We start from the raw sequence: 17,143 nt of genomic DNA on the forward strand, positions 1-17,143 counted from the left end.
CATTACTGACAATACTCACACAAACTGTCTTGAGGTATTTTTTAAGTCATTTTACACAGTCTCCAGACTTGCAAAGTACACACATTTTAGTACAGATCACTCATAGTGGCCTTACAGACTTGCAGATGGGAGAGAGAAAGAAGGGGTGTTTGGACACATGGGAATTGAAGAGTTGGCTTTCTTTGGCACTGAAAGAGTAGAAGGTTTCCACAAAATTCAGCCTTTATTTTCATCAAAATTCTGCCTACAATTTCTTTTAAATTTTTTACTTGATCAGATACAGCTTTCAAAAGTTGGTGGCATTTTCATCTGTGTATGAGACCTTGATTGCTTGGCAAACCAGCAATCTGATTACTAATGTGGGTAAAGGATGTGGGATCAGTCTCCTTTGTGGCTGGTAAACAGTTTTCTTGGTGATACTTTCTGTTGATGAAACTTTTTTGTGTGTGTTTTTGTGTTTTTCCAACTGTGCTTTAGACTGTGCTGCAGCAGGTGTGGAAAGATGGCTCAGAGTACGGAGTAAAAAGTGAACTTTTCTCTACAGTTCCCAGACAAAAGGCAGTGATTGAGTTCAGGTAAGCCCATTTGAGGGGTCCTTTGAGGTAATTGCCTTGTCTGCTGACTGATATTTTCTGGTTGACATTCATTGCTGTAAAGTGTCATGCCTGTGATGTTAAACCATATTTTTACAGGATTATATTAAGCTGTATTTGACACTGATATATTCACCAAGTAGAATATAAATTATATTCAGGGATTTGAGGCTTTTTCCCAAAACATGCTTGTGGTATTTAAGGAGCTTGTGCCTTACACTGCCCTCCATTAAGAATATTGTAATTTAATGCCTAATAGCATTCAGTTTTTAAGAAAGCATCTTTTTATTTTGTTATGAAGCAACAAAATCTGAATTTCCAGCCACTAATCCATTTCTTTTTTCACCTTAATACCTTCTTCCCTGACTTGTTAAAGCAGACAGGCATTTGTCTGGCTAAATCTTGTTAATTGCCGCCCCCTAAATTTTTTTCCAGTGCAATTTTGTTGACTGTCACCTAGTCACGGAATGAAAAGTGGCTGACTCAGATTTTTTTATGGATAAATACTTTTATTTAGTAATATTCCCTCTACAGGCTTCCATAGTCACAGAAAGTAAGAACTTGGCTTTAATTTGGAGGTTGAATTTTCATAGCTGAACTTTCTTTTTTTTAATCTGGGCAAACAGTTGTGTAGAGAGTTGGTTTTTTGTTGTTTTTTTTTTTTTCTTTGTGGGGGTGGGCATTGCTGGAAAGATGTAATTTTGCTTACTGATCCTTGTACACAAGGTCTCTCATTCTGGTATCAGATTTATCTCTAATAAAGACATGAGGAGAATGAGCCATGTGTCCTAAACATGTAAAAAGGGGAGGAGATATTTTCGGTTCTTTGTCACTAGCACAGCTGGGCTTTGGTTAGATTTTTTTGTTGTTGTTGGGTTGGTTTGTGGGGTGGTTTAACCACAACCCTGTCTGTTATCTGATACTGGAGGGAAAGCTGGTTGGATAGGAAAACTTGCTGTCTAGGACAGAAGCTAATCAGGGAATCTTATGGGAAGATTGAAAATGGAGGTTTTATTTCAGCTCTGCTAGATGCATGAGTTGAATTCTTTTAACTTGGTGATCTGGCAGTTTTGTACACTGAACAAACATTATTTGTAAAAATCTGTTACAGCTCCCCTAATATTGCCAAAAAGTTTCACATAGGACATCTGCGTTCCACCATAGTAGGTGAGTGTGCATTTCACTGTCTCCTGGGAGGGCTGCTTTGTCTGCCTGCTTCCCTTGACAGGAGAGCACTGCTAGCATTTCACTGCTTGGGTGTGAGTGGCTGTGTCAGGCTCAACTTGCTAATTAAAACCCTTCTGCTCATTATGCAGTGAAGAAAAGAACTTGGTGTGTTGCTGGCAGATTTATTAAGTCACACATAATATAGTTTTATGACTGTGAATATTAAATGAAGTAGTTAAAAATTGGTCTTCAAAGACACCCAAGGCAGTTTTCATTGAGGTGTTATGAGAGTCCTTTGAAATTTAAATTCTCAATTTGCACTGGACTGCAGAGCAGTTCAGATGGTTATGTCTTGGTGGCTGTCCTGCAGAAAGCTTGCTTTTATATGCTAATTACTTTATGCCAGTGTTACTGACACAGTTGCTGTAATTTCTAATAGAATAATTAATAAATTTCTTGTGCAGTGTTCTAATGGTAAGTGGAAGACTTTACTTCTCCCTCATTTCCTCATCTCACAATAAAAACTAGTAGGTTATAGCAGAAGATCCTACAAAATCTCTGTATCTAATAATGTATTAGTTTTTAATTACACTTAATGTATCATGTATAGTTATTAATTACATAAAGTAATTGCCTCTTCTATGGACAGATAGTTGAGTGAAATGACATATCTTGAGCTTTTTTTATGTTCCATTTCTGGATCCTTTGTTACAAAAGAAAACCACTTTCAAAAATAGTTCTGTAGATCTATGTTTGTCCCAGAGTAAGAGAATTAATTAATTACAGAGAATGGAATTGAAAGTAACTGCAAGCTGTAATCTGGTGTTGTAACAGCAGCAGAAGAGAGAGCTTTCTGCATCCTTTACAACAGTATTGTAATTAAAAGGTACCCTTGAAGCACAGGAAAGTAGAGGAAGGGATGTGGGTATTTCTACTGTGTAAATTCTAAGGCTATAACTAAGCTCAGGAAAGAGATGAAGGGTTTTTGTTGTAAAAGCAGTTGAAAGTAAGAAGTCCTTATATGATATGAGAAGTTTGGAGCATAGTGTGTTAATTGTTAACTCAGAAGTGCTCCAACAGCCTATAGAGATTCAGGACTTGATGTTCTCTTTTTGGCATCACAGTTAACAGCAGTTTGTGAATTTTGAGTGCTTGTCTAACCTGGTATGAGGCTGCCTGGCTGTGATGGAATTACATATAATGCCACATATTTGTGAGAATACAAGAAGACTTTAAAAGGTTTTTCATGATCTTATACTTTGCAGTACATACACCTGTGTGTGTTTTTATACCTGTTGTGTGAGATACTTTGTTGCACAGTTCAGATGCCCAGCCTTTCTGTTCCTGCTCAGAAAGGAACTTGCTTGTTACTGCTACTGCTGTTTTCGGTTGTCAGGTATTTTAGCAAATTCTATGGAGTATTTTCCTCTTCATTTTGAATACTGATCATACAAAACCAGAAAACTGTTCTATAGAGATGAGAGACTACCTACAACTGAAGAATAATACCATTTTTGTTTCATTACCAGGGAATTTTATAGCAAATCTCAAAGTTGCACTGGGACATGAAGTAGTAAGAATAAATTACCTTGGTGATTGGGGCATGCAGTTTGGTATGTTTCAATATTTTTTTACTCTGTGCCCTTTTCTACTGTATGATATGATCTAGGTTTCCAGCTTCAGTTTTTGTAGGCCCGTTGGATTCACTCTGCACTCACAAGGAATGATATCTTGTTTCCATGGATGTAATGTATAGTTCATCTCCTTAAAAAAATCTGAAGAAAACAATCCAGACTGATCCATCAGCAGTTTGACCTGTACTGATGTACAAGACAGGACCAAATTTATCCAACTGTCCTTCTGTCCCTCAGTAGCTCCTCTCTCAGATTAAACGTGTAGTTTGGGGGTTATATGTTTTGGTTTGGGGTTTGGTTTTTTCGTTTGGGCTTGGATTTTTTTTCTTTGGTTGCTTGGTTTTGAGGGTTTTGTTGTTGTTCCTTTTCTCATTATTCATAGAGCATAATTAATTTCCACAACAACCACATTTTGGCATGTTGGGGCCCACAGAGTTTGTATCTTTAGAGATATCCCTGCACTTTCCCCAAAATACTGTTTCCCCCTAAAATGTAGCAAAAGAGAGGTGTGTAGGTGGAGAATGTGCAAGTGAATAGGGCTGGAAGACTATCAGTCCTGTGTGCACACACATAGACACCCCTACCTCTTCTGAAATGTCCATTAGATCAGTGGAGACTGAAAAGTCCTCTCAAGTGTAGCCTGAGGATGCATGGCTTGGTATTTATTCCCTGACCAGAGATCATTTATGTCCCATTGCTGGATCTGTAGCTATCCTTCTGTTATGGCAGCTGACCCATCCATAGCATTCACAACTTTGACTTCTGTTGTTAATCTTGCATTAGAAATTGATCTATATTCTCTTCTACTTTTCCAATTTCCCCCAAAAAGCTGGTTTTTGGAATATTTTTAGGCGTTAAAAAAAAGGCAGTCATGCCCACTTCCTCATTCTTGAAAGCTGGTACACCTCTGTAAACTATAAAAATCCCCACCACTTTGGCAGTAGGCTCTGGAAACCATCCATTTATTGATGTTTAAATGGCAAACACAAAGTGCAGTGTCTGTTAAATGGTCACTTTTGTTTATTCCAGCCCTTATGCTGCCTCCTCAAGTTTCAATGGTAGTGCTGTTTATGGGGACATCAAGGAATCAATTTTATGAACAGAATTGGGTTAAAAATTGAATGTAAATACCCTACTTTCACTCCATTTTTATATTCAGATTTGTAAGTGTAGAAAACTAAAATATGTTCAGTTCTGTAGGAACCCAGAGTGCTGAGAATATTTCTATTCTACCTCTTGTCCTTCTAGACTAAATTCCTGGATTTTAGACAGTGCAGTATAACATTCTCAGGACTGTGAGAGCGGTAATAGAATGTTCCTTATTAAATTATTTCCCCTGCAGCTTGTCTTTCCTGATCCTGTTTCTGATGAAACAGTAGCTTATAGCATAGCTTTGCTTCACTTATGATTTGTTTCATAAGAACTGAATACAGAATGAGTTCACCAAAAATTTGGTAAATTTCATCATTGCATATTTCATTCATTTTTGCCCCTTAGACATAATTTTATCACTGCACTATTGTATAATGAATGTGGCAGTGACAGTTAAGCAGTGAAATGCTATGTGGATAAAAGGCTTCTCAGCTGACCTCATTCAGTCTGCCTTTGAAGATACTAAATAGCACTCTGAAGTCTGAATATCAGGAGTTTTATGTATTTTAATAAAAAGGTTCCTGAAGGTATGAGATCACAATACCTGTTATTTACATGTGTGCCATTTGTGCTCTTACAATCATGCTTTTTACCTAGTAGTTCCAACTATTTCTTTCAAAGTAGGTACTCCCCTCTCTATTTGGGCTGGCTCAGCTCAAATATATGGCAGGTATTATAACAAATAATACTCAGGCTTTGCAGAATTATAGCATAGCAATGTTATTGTAAGGGTCCTTTCTCAGAAGCAGTGCTGTAATTAACGATCTGTCAGCTGGTTTTACAACTGCTGTTGTCAGAAGCTTTAAAATATAATAATCGAAAACATATTTTCCTGAAACATAGCAAAGAAACCCTCAGCCTTTAGGCAGTTTTGGGGCAGGTTTCTTAAGGTAACAAAGCTTATGCAGTCACACTATCTGTCCATCTGTCTTCCTGTCACTCTGCTCCTAATAAATTTTGAATGCTTTGGGCAACTTTAGCCAGATCTGACAAAGAAAGATATCTCCAAGAGAGTGAATTTCTTTTGGAATTAATGGCAGTTGGCAGTTGAGTAAGGGTAGAAATACAGTGTATTAACCTCTGAGAGAGAAAGTTAACTGTTGTGTTTAACTTGCTGGCTAACCAGTCAGCACCTCTAAGTCAGAATCAGTCCCAACATGTGCTGCATCTTGCCATTAACCAGTGAGTGTAACAAGGTCTGGGAATAATTTGGGAAAGACAGCAAATGTGTGGAAGGATGTGTTTGGGTTGAATAAAGACTGGCAGCTGTGCTGGAGATTGGAGTGTAAAGTCAACATTGAATAGTGGAATGTTTAGATACACTAATATTTAAGAGAGATCATTAGGAAACTGAGCTCTGATTGCCCATAGAACAAGCTGTCCTTAACTAAACTCCCTGTCAGTTGGATTAGACTAATTTTATTTCCTAAAACCTAACCTGTTCCTCTTCTTTAAGTCTGCCATATCTTCTTCTGTACTCAGTGTTTCTAAGAAGGAAGTTCTTGAGACAGTGCTATTTAGTTGCAGAGAGTTTTCCAAAGGGATACCTGCATACCTTTTCCTACATCGGTCCTGGTCCTTGTCAGCTCAGAGGAATGAACTGACCTTAAAGCCAGCCTCAGATAATCTAAGAGACTGACATGTTAATATTGCTACATTACTGACAGAGTTAATGGGGTCTTTTCATTTAGGCAAAAAGATTGGGATTTGGATTTCTTGCCCTTTTGGATGGCTTTTGGAAAGTCCTGAAGCCAAATTGGATGCTCAAAAAAGCTGCATATTCTAAGCAGGCAGCAAAAATTTCCCTTGAAAACATGGCATGAGTGATACGAGGAATTCCACATTGTATCCCAGTTCTTACCGTCCTTGAAATGGTAATACTAATAAGGGAGGAAGCAAAACAAGGAATTTTGAGTATGTTCTGTTGCTGGACAGTTTCCACTGTGTGGCTTCTCATTTACTGCTTGCTGCTCTGTAAAAGATAATTTTCTGTACAAGTTCAGAAACACAAATTCCTTTCGTGAGGAATTGAAAAATCAACATAGTATTTCTGACTATTTTCTAGCTATTATATTTTCTGTGGTTGGGGTGGGGGAGAGGGGGTGTTTTTGCAGTGCAATAATAGGTTATGCTTTTGATTTCTTTTTGTAGCATACACCCATTATATTGTTTTAAAATGTAAGGCTTTGGTTACAGTGTTAAGACTAGACTTACAAAAATAACTTCTCAATATACTCTGGTCTGTTGTCTAACTCTGTATCTAATTATTATTCAAGGCTTATTGGGTGTTGGTTTCCAATCCTTTGGCAGCAAAGAAAAACTAAAATCCAGTCCTTTACAACACCTTTTTGAGGTAAGTTCAGAGAAGACCAACTAGATTTGTCTTTCCAGGATTAATAGGGGTTTGGTTCTTGGCATGCTTCATTCAAATATGCCTAATACCATCTGAGTTACTATTTACTTTTTGCTGATCTTTTGGGACTTGTAAGTGATCTTTGTGTGACAGTGGTGCTGGGTGTAACAATGCACATAAGGGATTTATGTACTTTCCTGCACAGATCCAATAACCATGAGGAGAGATGAGCAAAATTTCATGAATGGCTGATGTTCAAGCCCTCATCCTCTAAAAGAAAGATCTCACATGTTAATGGGGCTTTGTCAGTCAGGGTTCTTGTGTAGCACTGTCAGGTGTTTGCTTATCACAAAGCGGAGCTGTGCTTCACCCTTGGAGCTGGATATGGGAGCTATGGCTGATTCTGGTGTTCAGGCAGCGTGTCACAAGATAAGTGTTCTGTATAAATCTGTCTCCTGGCAAAGGAGCAAACTGTGTTTGAATACTTGGACACGCAACAGCTCAATGCATGTTAGTCAGATTGTTTATGTGGCAGGGTAGCTTCTTCTGAGCTTGCCAGCTTCTTTGACACAGGTAAATTCTGTTCCCTTGTCCCTGAGCCCTGCGGATTTAAATTGATAGATTTTCAACACTGAGGTGTTCTAGAGTTGTAGGACTGATTGAAAGAGAAAACAAGAAGCAGTCATATTTTTGTGGTTGTGCGTCACTGTGTATTACTTAATTTTTGTTTATAATTTCAGTCCATTCTTAGAATTTAAATTTTTAATACTTGAATTTTGCACTAAAGCTTTAAAATACCAGCTATTGCAGTAGCATGTAGGCTTTATGACCTTAAAAAAATTGTCTTTAAGTGTAAAGAACAGTATTCAGTCAAGACGGAAAAGATTCTAAAACAGTAGTTGTTTGAGACCAAATTAGTTTCTCAGTTATTCACAGTTTTTAAGTGTTTGTTCAGCTGTATCCCTAGCTATATCAAAGACTGAGATGTGTTTCAAAATGGTGCTTTTTCTGCTGTTGTGTGAAATCAATCTTTCTTATGAATATGAGCTTGTAAAATACTGAGTCTCTCAAGGATTTTGCTGCTTCAACTGCTATCTCAATTTTAGGCAGTGCAGTTGCTATAAATGTCAATTTTGTGGTCCTCTGAAGACAAGTCTGTGGTTTAAAAGTCCACGATAGGTTCCCTTTCATGCATAAATTAGTTCTTCCATATTTTGCTGCTGCAGTTGTTTCAAGGTTATGAAGAGGATGATAGTGACAGCAGTAAGGAATTAGGACATTCATCTTCTTTCAAGATAAGCTGAACATTTTCCTATTGGGCTTTGGGCTATTCATTCATTCTTTAAATGGGAAATGTGTTGCTTTAACATGTCTTTAAAATTTTGACATTAAAAATGTCATCTTTAAATGAATTTGTATTGTTCTTGTAGAACTGTTTTTATTGGAGGAGAGGATTATACTACTTCAACATTTTCAGTGTCATTATATTTTAGGTGTATGTGCAGATTAACAAAGCAGCAGAAGATGAAAACACAAAAAAGCTGGCTAAGGATTTCTTTAGAAAACTGGAGGAACACGATGAGCAGACATTGTCAATTTGGAAGCTATTTAGAGACCTCAGTATTGGGGAATACATCCGGATTTACAAGGTACAAATCATCCAAATGTTTTTTCTGTGTTGCTGGTAAAATGGTCTCTGTTTCTCCATTGCTTCATCAATATAATTGACAGTGCACAGCACCTTTTCATCCAGGAAACTGCCAAGCAGTGAACTGACTTGGGATCAGAGATTGCTCTAATGTTATCAATTCATTGCCTTTCCCATAAACTTTAGAATGTTGTGGGGATGCTCTTTCTCAGTATGCCCAGTTAAGCCCCATTCTGCTTCGAAAAAGCACAGTAGTTGATTTCTCATCCAAGCAGGCTGTTACTTTAGTTGCTGACATCCTAGATACATTTTATCTAATGGTGTCTAGCTTACTGGCTTTTAGACTAATTCTCCTTTCTCAGAAGTCCTGAAGTTCAGAGTGTGATGCTAAGCAGCAAGGCAAATCAGTGCTGGATAAATATTGCTCAGTTTTGCTTTATCTTTGAAGTCAGCAACAACCCACCAAATTTAATAGTTTCCATGTAATAAATTTTATTAGAAGATAACTCTGTTTTCACATTTCTGATCTAATGTTATAATGTTGCATATTAAATTGGGTGTAAGAAATTGTAGCAGCAGGAGTTCACTGCGGGTGGAGTTGAGGTAACATACAGCCATCTGTTGCACACTGTGATCTCATGACTGGAGCCAGTGTCTGCTGTTCCATGGGACATGTTTGTGCCACTGACTGAAAAATTAATCTTAAAAAATTGGGAAACAGTTTATAATCCAAATAACCTGGCTGTGCTTTAACTTCTTCCCTGAAACATATCACTGGAGCCAAGAAAGTACTGTAAGTTAAGATCTCCTGAGCAAGACACTTGATAATTCTTGTGGAAAGCTGACCTCTGAGGGCAAGTAGGTGCTGGGCTGGATCTTGAAGGTCACCCATCATCGATCACATGATGACTGGTACAGCTAGGTCTTTCTTTCCCAATTTCATTCAAACTAAAAAGTATTGAACTGATGACCTGACCAGGTTTGACAGTTAAGGTCATCTTGTCTCTCTTGAGTGTACCCTTAGCCTTCATGATAGTGATTTCTGTATGCTCAGCAATGTTTGTGAGTAGCTTTTACTTTTTAAAATTCCTTTTAGCATCCTTTTAAAATAGGGTTGGTTTCATGTCCAAACCCACTTGTTTCACCTCTGGCACAGCAAGTTAGAAACCTGTCTCAGAATTTGTGTACTAATTGCTCTAACCAGTTTATGCCTGATTTCTCGTGAATGTTATATCCAACACTGTATTCAACTCAGGGAGAGATTCATTCTAATGCAGAAATTGATTAAATCAAAATTCAAGCATCCTTTTGTTTTAACAATGAAGTGACATTTACTGGAATAAAATTAAACTTTGCACTGTATCTGATCTGTCACCTATCATCTGACTTAGTCTGAAGAAAAATGATTAGCCTTAATCTTAACGATGTTACCCTTCTTTGATATTCTTGGAACTTATCAGCGTCTAGGAGTGCACTTTGATGAATATTCTGGAGAATCATTTTACCAAGAGAAGGCCCGGGAAGTTCTAAAGATGTTGGAAGATAAAGGACTCCTTCAGAAAACAATGTATGAACTCATGTAGTCTATTGGTTAGTTTATTTAACATCTCAGTTGCACTCAAGATACGATGAGTGAGGTTTGTACATAATCTGAGGGGAAGAGTTTTCTCTAGATGGTTTTGGTAGCTGTTCTGGTAGACTGTCAGGATTTGTGCAGTCACAGCTAAAAATTACATTTTCCTTTTCTGTGACCAGCACAGAAGCCTGGCTGTGACAAATTGGGTACAATGACAGTGTTCAACTCCTAATGGTGTTTTAGCCTGTTGATTAGTTGGGTAGCTGCATGTGCCATTTAATGAGCAGAATTGGATGAGACCCTTGCCTTGATGAAAGAGGTGCCTGGCTGAATTGGGATGGAAGCTGTAATCGTGGAATGCACCAGAATGTGGGCAGGCTGCTCCCTGGCATCAGCAGTGGTGACAGCAAACTTACAAAAAGACTTAAAGGAGACAATCATTCAAAGAAAAAGTATGAGAGTATCTAGAGGGAGGCCTCCTTGTGGCAAGAGGCCTTTGTTTTGGCTCTGACCTCAGTCTTACCTGAACATACCTGTGTACTAGCTTGCAGTGACATCAGTATCTTCCCTCAACTTACAGAAAAGGGACAGGAATTGTGGATCTCTCGGAGAAGAAAGACCTCTCAACAGTTTCCACTGTCATGCGCAGTGATGGGACATCTCTTTATATAACAAGGCAAGCCCATCTTTGTTTGTTGCCAGTTATTTTGCCAGGGAACTCGTGAACATGAGCACATTTGTAACTGATAGCATGGATTTTGAAGCTTTTTATTTCTAGGATGGAACACCTTCGCTAGTAAGTGAAACTAGCAATGTAACTATGGTGGGATGAAAATGGCTCTTAAATACTTTTCCTCCCCTTAAGCAATCTGTTAGTAAATCTCCTCTTTGCATAAATCATAATACTCTCTCCACCTACTAACTTTGAAAACAAAGCTGGGATCTCTGGATCTAATAAGTAGTTGCCAAATGATGAAGGTTTTAGAAAGACCTTTGCTTAAAATGTTTATTGACAGTGTGATGCAGAAAAAAATTGCTTGTTCAGCCATGTCTTCATTGACTCTGTGGACCACCAGCACTGTAACATCAATTTTATTGCTGTTTTCCTGCCATCTCATCAGTATCCTAAAATTCCTCTTGGGTATTTTAATATGGAAGCCTTAACAGTTTCTTTGTGCCAGGAATGTAAATAAATCTAGTGTCTAGCCCTCAAGGTAAACTCTGCACAGCTTTTCAGGGCAAGGGTATTAGAGAGATGCTACAGTCAATCCTGCACATGAGGGAGCTGCTGAATCCTGTAGCCAAATAGAGACAGAGATGCCACAGTTCCATGTCTGCCGGTCAGCCAGGAATAAGGCTGAACCCCTGATCTCAGCAGGCCCATGCACAGGGCCAAAACCACTCAGCACATTGAGCATTTTGTTGCCCTCTGAGTAATCAGGATGAGTATCTATTACTGTGAAGAAATAGGCATATATATGTATGTGTATAGATACACATGTGTATGTGATATATATTGATATATATACTTGTATTATGTATGTGATATATATGTTATTTAATAATTTAAGTCATATACATATGTATTGTATGTGCAGTATGTATCCCTCCAGTAGCTGGAGGTCCCTGTGGTCTCTCCAGCAGCTGGCCTGGACCCTCTGATGCCAACAGTACAGACTCCTCTGGGTACCTCATCTTTGAAGGCACACCTGGAGACTTCCCAGGATACTTCACCTACTTGCTTGGCTATTCAGCTTGATATTTGCTGTCAGTCATGCATGGATGTGTGTGCCCTCACTCCAGCTGTTGGCAGCAGAGATGCCTTGTGACCCTTGGTCAGACTCCAGTTGTTATCACTTCATTTTGCTTATGCCCAGTTCCCTCAGTTGCTGGCACCACGGATGCAGGCGTACATGAGCTGTAGTCCCCAGGTCCAGCTACTGACACTCCAAACACGCATGCAGACACAGGAGAGAGCCCCCTGACCCCAGGAGGGTTTGAAATGGAGTTTCATGGGCAGAGAGGACAGATTGTGCTGATGAGGTGCAGGGCAGAACTAGGCAAACATAAAACCAGCAATCAAAGCCACCCATCCCGGTTACCATCTTCTCCTTCTCTTTTCTTGCCTTTGGTTCCTCCCCTAAGCATCCCATAACAAGTCTTGTGCAATTGCAAATACTTTTCCCTTTCATCCTGCATGTCCCTTAGGAAGTACCCTCCCTCAGCCAGGTGGTCTGGAGGGCTGCTGTGGTGACCCCTGAGGAGGGTTTCAGTCTGGAATACAAGGCTGATGGTTCTCCTGTGACACTCCTCTGTGTGTGTGTGTGTGTGTGTGTGTGAAGGTGAGCTTTGTACTATTTAAGCTGTTGCTGAACACTAGGTTAGTTTTCCAGGGAAGGGTTGTTTTTCTCACATCCCAATAGACAGACAGAGACTGGACTTACTCTGCACCAAAGAACTGTTTTCTCAGTTATTTTATTAGGTAGTGGTTTAAAAAAAACATTTCAAATGTGTCATCAGCAAAGTATACACATCCTTTTTTATGTGTAAGGCATACATGGATCCTTCTATTCAGGAAGTCCTCTCCCCTCCATAAAAAGCAGATTATTTTTCTAAGAGGCAAATAGTGAGGTATGTTTGAGTGAAAGTCCAAATAGTTTCTCGTTATCTCTTTCAGAGATCTCGCAGCTGCCATAGACAGAATGAACAAGCACAGCTGGGATACCATGATTTATGTGGTAAGTAATTCTAGATTCAGCACACACTTTTGTGCTGACTCTCTCCAGTAACCCAGGGGCCTCTGGCTTGAAATACGACTTTGACACACAGTATTTTTGGCAGTAAAATAGATGCCCTTACTGCCCAGCAGCTGTGCCTCTGTGTGGCAGTGTTTCTTGGTTCTGTTTCAGTGCATGACCCCTACAATGGTTGAAAAATGGCTTTAAACTGAAAGAGAGTAGGATTAGATTAGGTATTAGGAAAAAATTCTTCACTGTGAGGGTGCTAAGACATAGGAACAGATTGCCCAGAAAAGCTGCCTCATCCCTGGAGGTGTTCAAGGCCAGGTTGGATGGTGCTCTGAGCAACCTTTTCTAGTAGATGTCCTTTCCCACAGAAGGGGGGTTGGAACAAGATGATCTTTAAGGTCCATTCCAACCCAAGCCTTTCCATGATTTTATGGAAATAAGCTCTGGAGTTATTCTCTATTAAAAAAATTTATTGCAATTAGTTTGAAAGGAACTTTTACTTGATTTGACATATTTTCTGTATAAATGTTGTAATTAATAATTAAACAAACCAGAAAAAGCTGTTAGTGTTATAAAGGGTTTTAAAATGCTAATTTAGATTAATTTTAGACCGTTAATTTCTAAGTCTACTCTGAAGTCCTGATATCTTATCTGAAATGTACATTTTTATGGCTTTGAACAATGCCTTAGTTTCATTATGTAGAAATTGCACATAAAGTACTATTTAATCAATCCAAATGAAGCAGTTGTAGATAGGGAATCTTCTTATATTTATTGGTTTCATTATTTTGTTTTTTAACAATTCTAGCAGTATCAGTAATGGATATGAATAGCAGGACTATCTCCTTACTTGTCTGAAACTGTTTTTTGATCTCATATTAACAAGGAGATATCATGTGATGCTTTTAAATCTTCTTTTTCTCATATTTAGAAAAAAAATTAATCATGAAAGCCATGTTCTTTTATATGAAGTCCAGAATTAGTAACGTGGAAAAAATCTGTATGTGGTCATGATGTGTTTGGTAATGTCTTTGTACCTACTCTGTACAGCTTTTTCAAAAGTCAATATAATATGACACACAGCAAGATGCAGGGAGGGAGATCAGTAAGCAAAACAGTAAATAGAGAGATAGTTCAAAGTGCAACTTCTAGTTAAAGCACATTCCTCCTTTTAGCTTCGGTCTTCAGGAAGTTTCCCATCGCTTACTATTCTTACATGTTGTCATAGAACAGGAACTTTTTGGTTATTTTGGGGGAAAATCATTTGGTGTCTTGGTTTGAAAGACAGGTGTCTGCCAAGGAAGGCAGGAGTCTCCCTTGAAATGGAAGGAAAAAAAAAATTGCAACCCCCTTCCCTCCGAATTACTGTAATTTTGAAATTAAGGGGCTTTCAGGCAAAGACATGAAGAATACGAATAACAGTTCTTTACTATTATATATCTATATGTGTATAACCAGTCAAACAAACAGCAATAACTATGGCAGTAACAGCAAACAATCACAAACCCAGTGCCAGCCTTCTCGGCTGTCGGGCCCTTTCCCCTCGGGTGCAGTTCCGCTCGCAGCCGGCAGGGGCGCTGGCGGCTCCCGGTGAGCAGGGCAGGTGCGATGGTTCCCCCGCGGCTGCAGGGGGCGCTCCGGAGCGAGCTCGGGGAGCACGCGGCACTGGTGGCCTGGGATCCCGGGAAGGGATGGAACAAAGGCTTCACAAACCCCTGGGCAGCCGATCCCGGTGTCCGGCCGGGCCCTCGGGAACAGCAGGCTGGAACGGCAGGCTGGAACTGCAGGGACAAGAACAAATCCCGGGTGGCAGACGAGACATATCAAACTCCAGAGCTGCAGCGGGAACCCCCAGAGGTCTCGGCAGGCAGCGCGTGCGGGGCTACGATATAGTGAAGGCTCAAAGCAGCGACAGGGGCAGGGCAGCCACAGCCTGGCTCCCAGTGGGGCAGGGAAAGGCGGGCTTGGGATCCCGGGGTTTCTCCGGTAGAAGGAAGGCAGCTGAAAAAGCAGAAGCCTGCTGTGCTGACGAATTCCTTGCAGCCTCTCTCTCCGTCCAAATGCCGGGAACTAACTGCCCACCAGCCCAGGTAAAAGAGAGTAGCCAGATGCACCCCTCCTCCTGTGGCCAGGTCTTTTGTTTTCCTTAAGCACCCAGTAATTTGTCCCCCTGGAAACATGTATGGGGAAAATTCTTTAACAGAAAAAGAAAACAGAAGGGAGACTCCTAAAACCCCTACATTTGGTTTTGGTGGCAGTTTTTCTGCCCCTGCTGGCTGGAACAGTGGGTTCGTTGGCATCAAAGGGCAGTCTGGCTGTTAAAATTCAGTGCATTAGATGTTCAGGATGTTTCCTGTCTAGTTCATGTGGGTAGGTAGTTATTTGTGTTTATTATACCAGGAGGTAGCAGGGAGCAAGGGAGAAGGAACAGTTAGGAAAAAGAACAGTTGGGGGTCTACTTTGCACAAATCGGGATGTCAGCTGAATGTTCAGCTCATGGAGTGAGCAAGCATAGGAGTAATAGTCTCGAGCTGACTGCTGCTGTACCTGAACATCAGTCACTATTTAGTTCCTTGCCTGGGCCTCCCTGGTCTCCTTCAAGTCCAAAGAGATGCACAGCACAGCCAGACTGTGATGTGATTGATTTGTCCATCATAGCCAATGTCTCATTCAAGTTGGAAATGACAGATCAACCTTGGCCTGTCCTCTCAGCCTTGCTCAGGTTGTATAGTTTTCAGAGGACCTGGTTAATATTTTTATCATTTCTGACTTTCTGAGGGCTGAGAAAGTGGGTCATAAAAGAGCGAAACAAACTCTTAGGAGACTCTTGTGGGACAGACAACCTGGGGAGGGAACTGCCACTCTTGCTGAGCTTTGCTGCTTTGTGGCACTGCTTTGTGGTGAGTTAGGACTTTATTCAGTGTTACCAGAGGCAGGAGGACTTAATGGATTTAAATGAGAATGCTAATGATTTTAGGCTTTAATAATTAAATACAAATGTGTTTCAGAATCCTAATCTTGTTACAAGAAAATTATTTAGAGACTCTAGAGTCTTATTTCATAAGATGATCTTATTTTCATCAGATCAACTTGTTTAAAAGAACATTAATTTGGTTTACTACTTGTAATGCTGTAAATCAGTGCATTTACCAGTTTAGGTTTTAAAACAATCCTACTTATTTCATAAAAAGGCAGTGATATGAGCAAAATTTTCAAAACATTTTAAGATGTGGCATATTATTAAAGAAGTACTCAGATTCCATTGAATGTTGCACTCAAGAAGGAGATGAAAATGCTTTTATATATGAAGAATTAAATATAATCCATGCTGTCAGACTGCAGGCTTCTACCTTAAAGCCAGCCATTTAGTGAGAGAGGTCTGGCTTTGTGCAGAGATGCACCTCATCTGTAGGGTGCATGGAAAAGGAAGGCCTTGTTTGAAGCACTGGCCACTGCTGTCCACTTATCAGCTGTCCACTTATCAGCCTTGCTTGTGAGTTGGCATGGGGAGGTGACTCCCAGGAGCAGAGCAGCTTATGAAGAGCTAGGAGAGAGGAGGCAGGTGCTTGGTACAGTGGTAGAGTTGAGAATGAATACAAGATAAGCACTTCATTCACTGCTCACTCCCTGTTGCAGAACACCAACAAACGAGGAAATAGTGATTATTTGGTTATCTCTGCATTTTTCTCTAAGGAGGGATAAAAAGGAGTTTGAGTGAGGCAGTCGAAACAACTAGGTAGGAAAATGAACCTCATAGCAACAGCTGTGTCTAGAAACCCATATGGTAGTTGTTGTTAGACATAACATACAGTCAGAAACTACTTCAATTCGTAGGAGAGTAACTGAAAGTAGAAGAGAGCACAAGATGTATCATTATGAAATTGTGATAATGTATACTTTTTTTAAAAAACCTTATGTACCTGCCTTATAATGTAAAACTACAAATCACACTGGAGACGATAGAAACTAGTGGGTTCTGGAGGCAGAGAGCTTAAAGAGGTGTTCTGTATCTAAGCCAGAAGACCCTTGGAGTCTGGTGATGTAACACAGGGGTACAACAGGCAGCAAGGTTCTGTAGTGAAAATGGAGATGTTCTGTTTGATGGGCAACTCACAGATCATGAGAAACTAAAGAACATCAAGGTTTCCTTTCACTTTGTGTCTTTGCCTTCATGACCCGAGAATAATAATTTCTGAAAAGGTGGATTTCTTTTTCTAACATAGCTCAAAGTCCCGTTGCCATAGATTCCAGCTGTCACAATTTTCAAGTCTTG

General features: G+C 39.8%; 1 protein-coding gene across 2 annotated transcripts in view; it reads left to right on the forward strand.

The window, feature by feature from the left end:
• The window catches only part of RARS2 (arginyl-tRNA synthetase 2, mitochondrial), a 31,494-nt gene that overhangs the window by 5,808 nt on the left and 8,543 nt on the right, over nucleotides 1–17,143 (forward strand). Inside the window, exons 5-12 of one of the 2 annotated variants that reach the window (XM_082302319.1) lie at nucleotides 478–575; nucleotides 1,705–1,760; nucleotides 3,290–3,373; nucleotides 6,823–6,899; nucleotides 8,393–8,548; nucleotides 10,008–10,114; nucleotides 10,704–10,799; nucleotides 12,801–12,861. In XM_082302319.1, coding sequence (XP_082158445.1) covers nucleotides 478–575; nucleotides 1,705–1,760; nucleotides 3,290–3,373; nucleotides 6,823–6,899; nucleotides 8,393–8,548; nucleotides 10,008–10,114; nucleotides 10,704–10,799; nucleotides 12,801–12,861 — 735 coding nt within the window. The remainder of the gene's footprint in view (nucleotides 1–477; nucleotides 576–1,704; nucleotides 1,761–3,289; nucleotides 3,374–6,822; nucleotides 6,900–8,392; nucleotides 8,549–10,007; nucleotides 10,115–10,703; nucleotides 10,800–12,800; nucleotides 12,862–17,143) is intronic. The other variant, XM_082302320.1, reaches the window with a different exon arrangement.

The sequence above is a fragment of the Coloeus monedula genome (assembly GCF_965178545.1).
Source record: "Coloeus monedula genome assembly, chromosome: 2".
Taxonomy (NCBI): domain Eukaryota; kingdom Metazoa; phylum Chordata; class Aves; order Passeriformes; family Corvidae; genus Coloeus; species Coloeus monedula.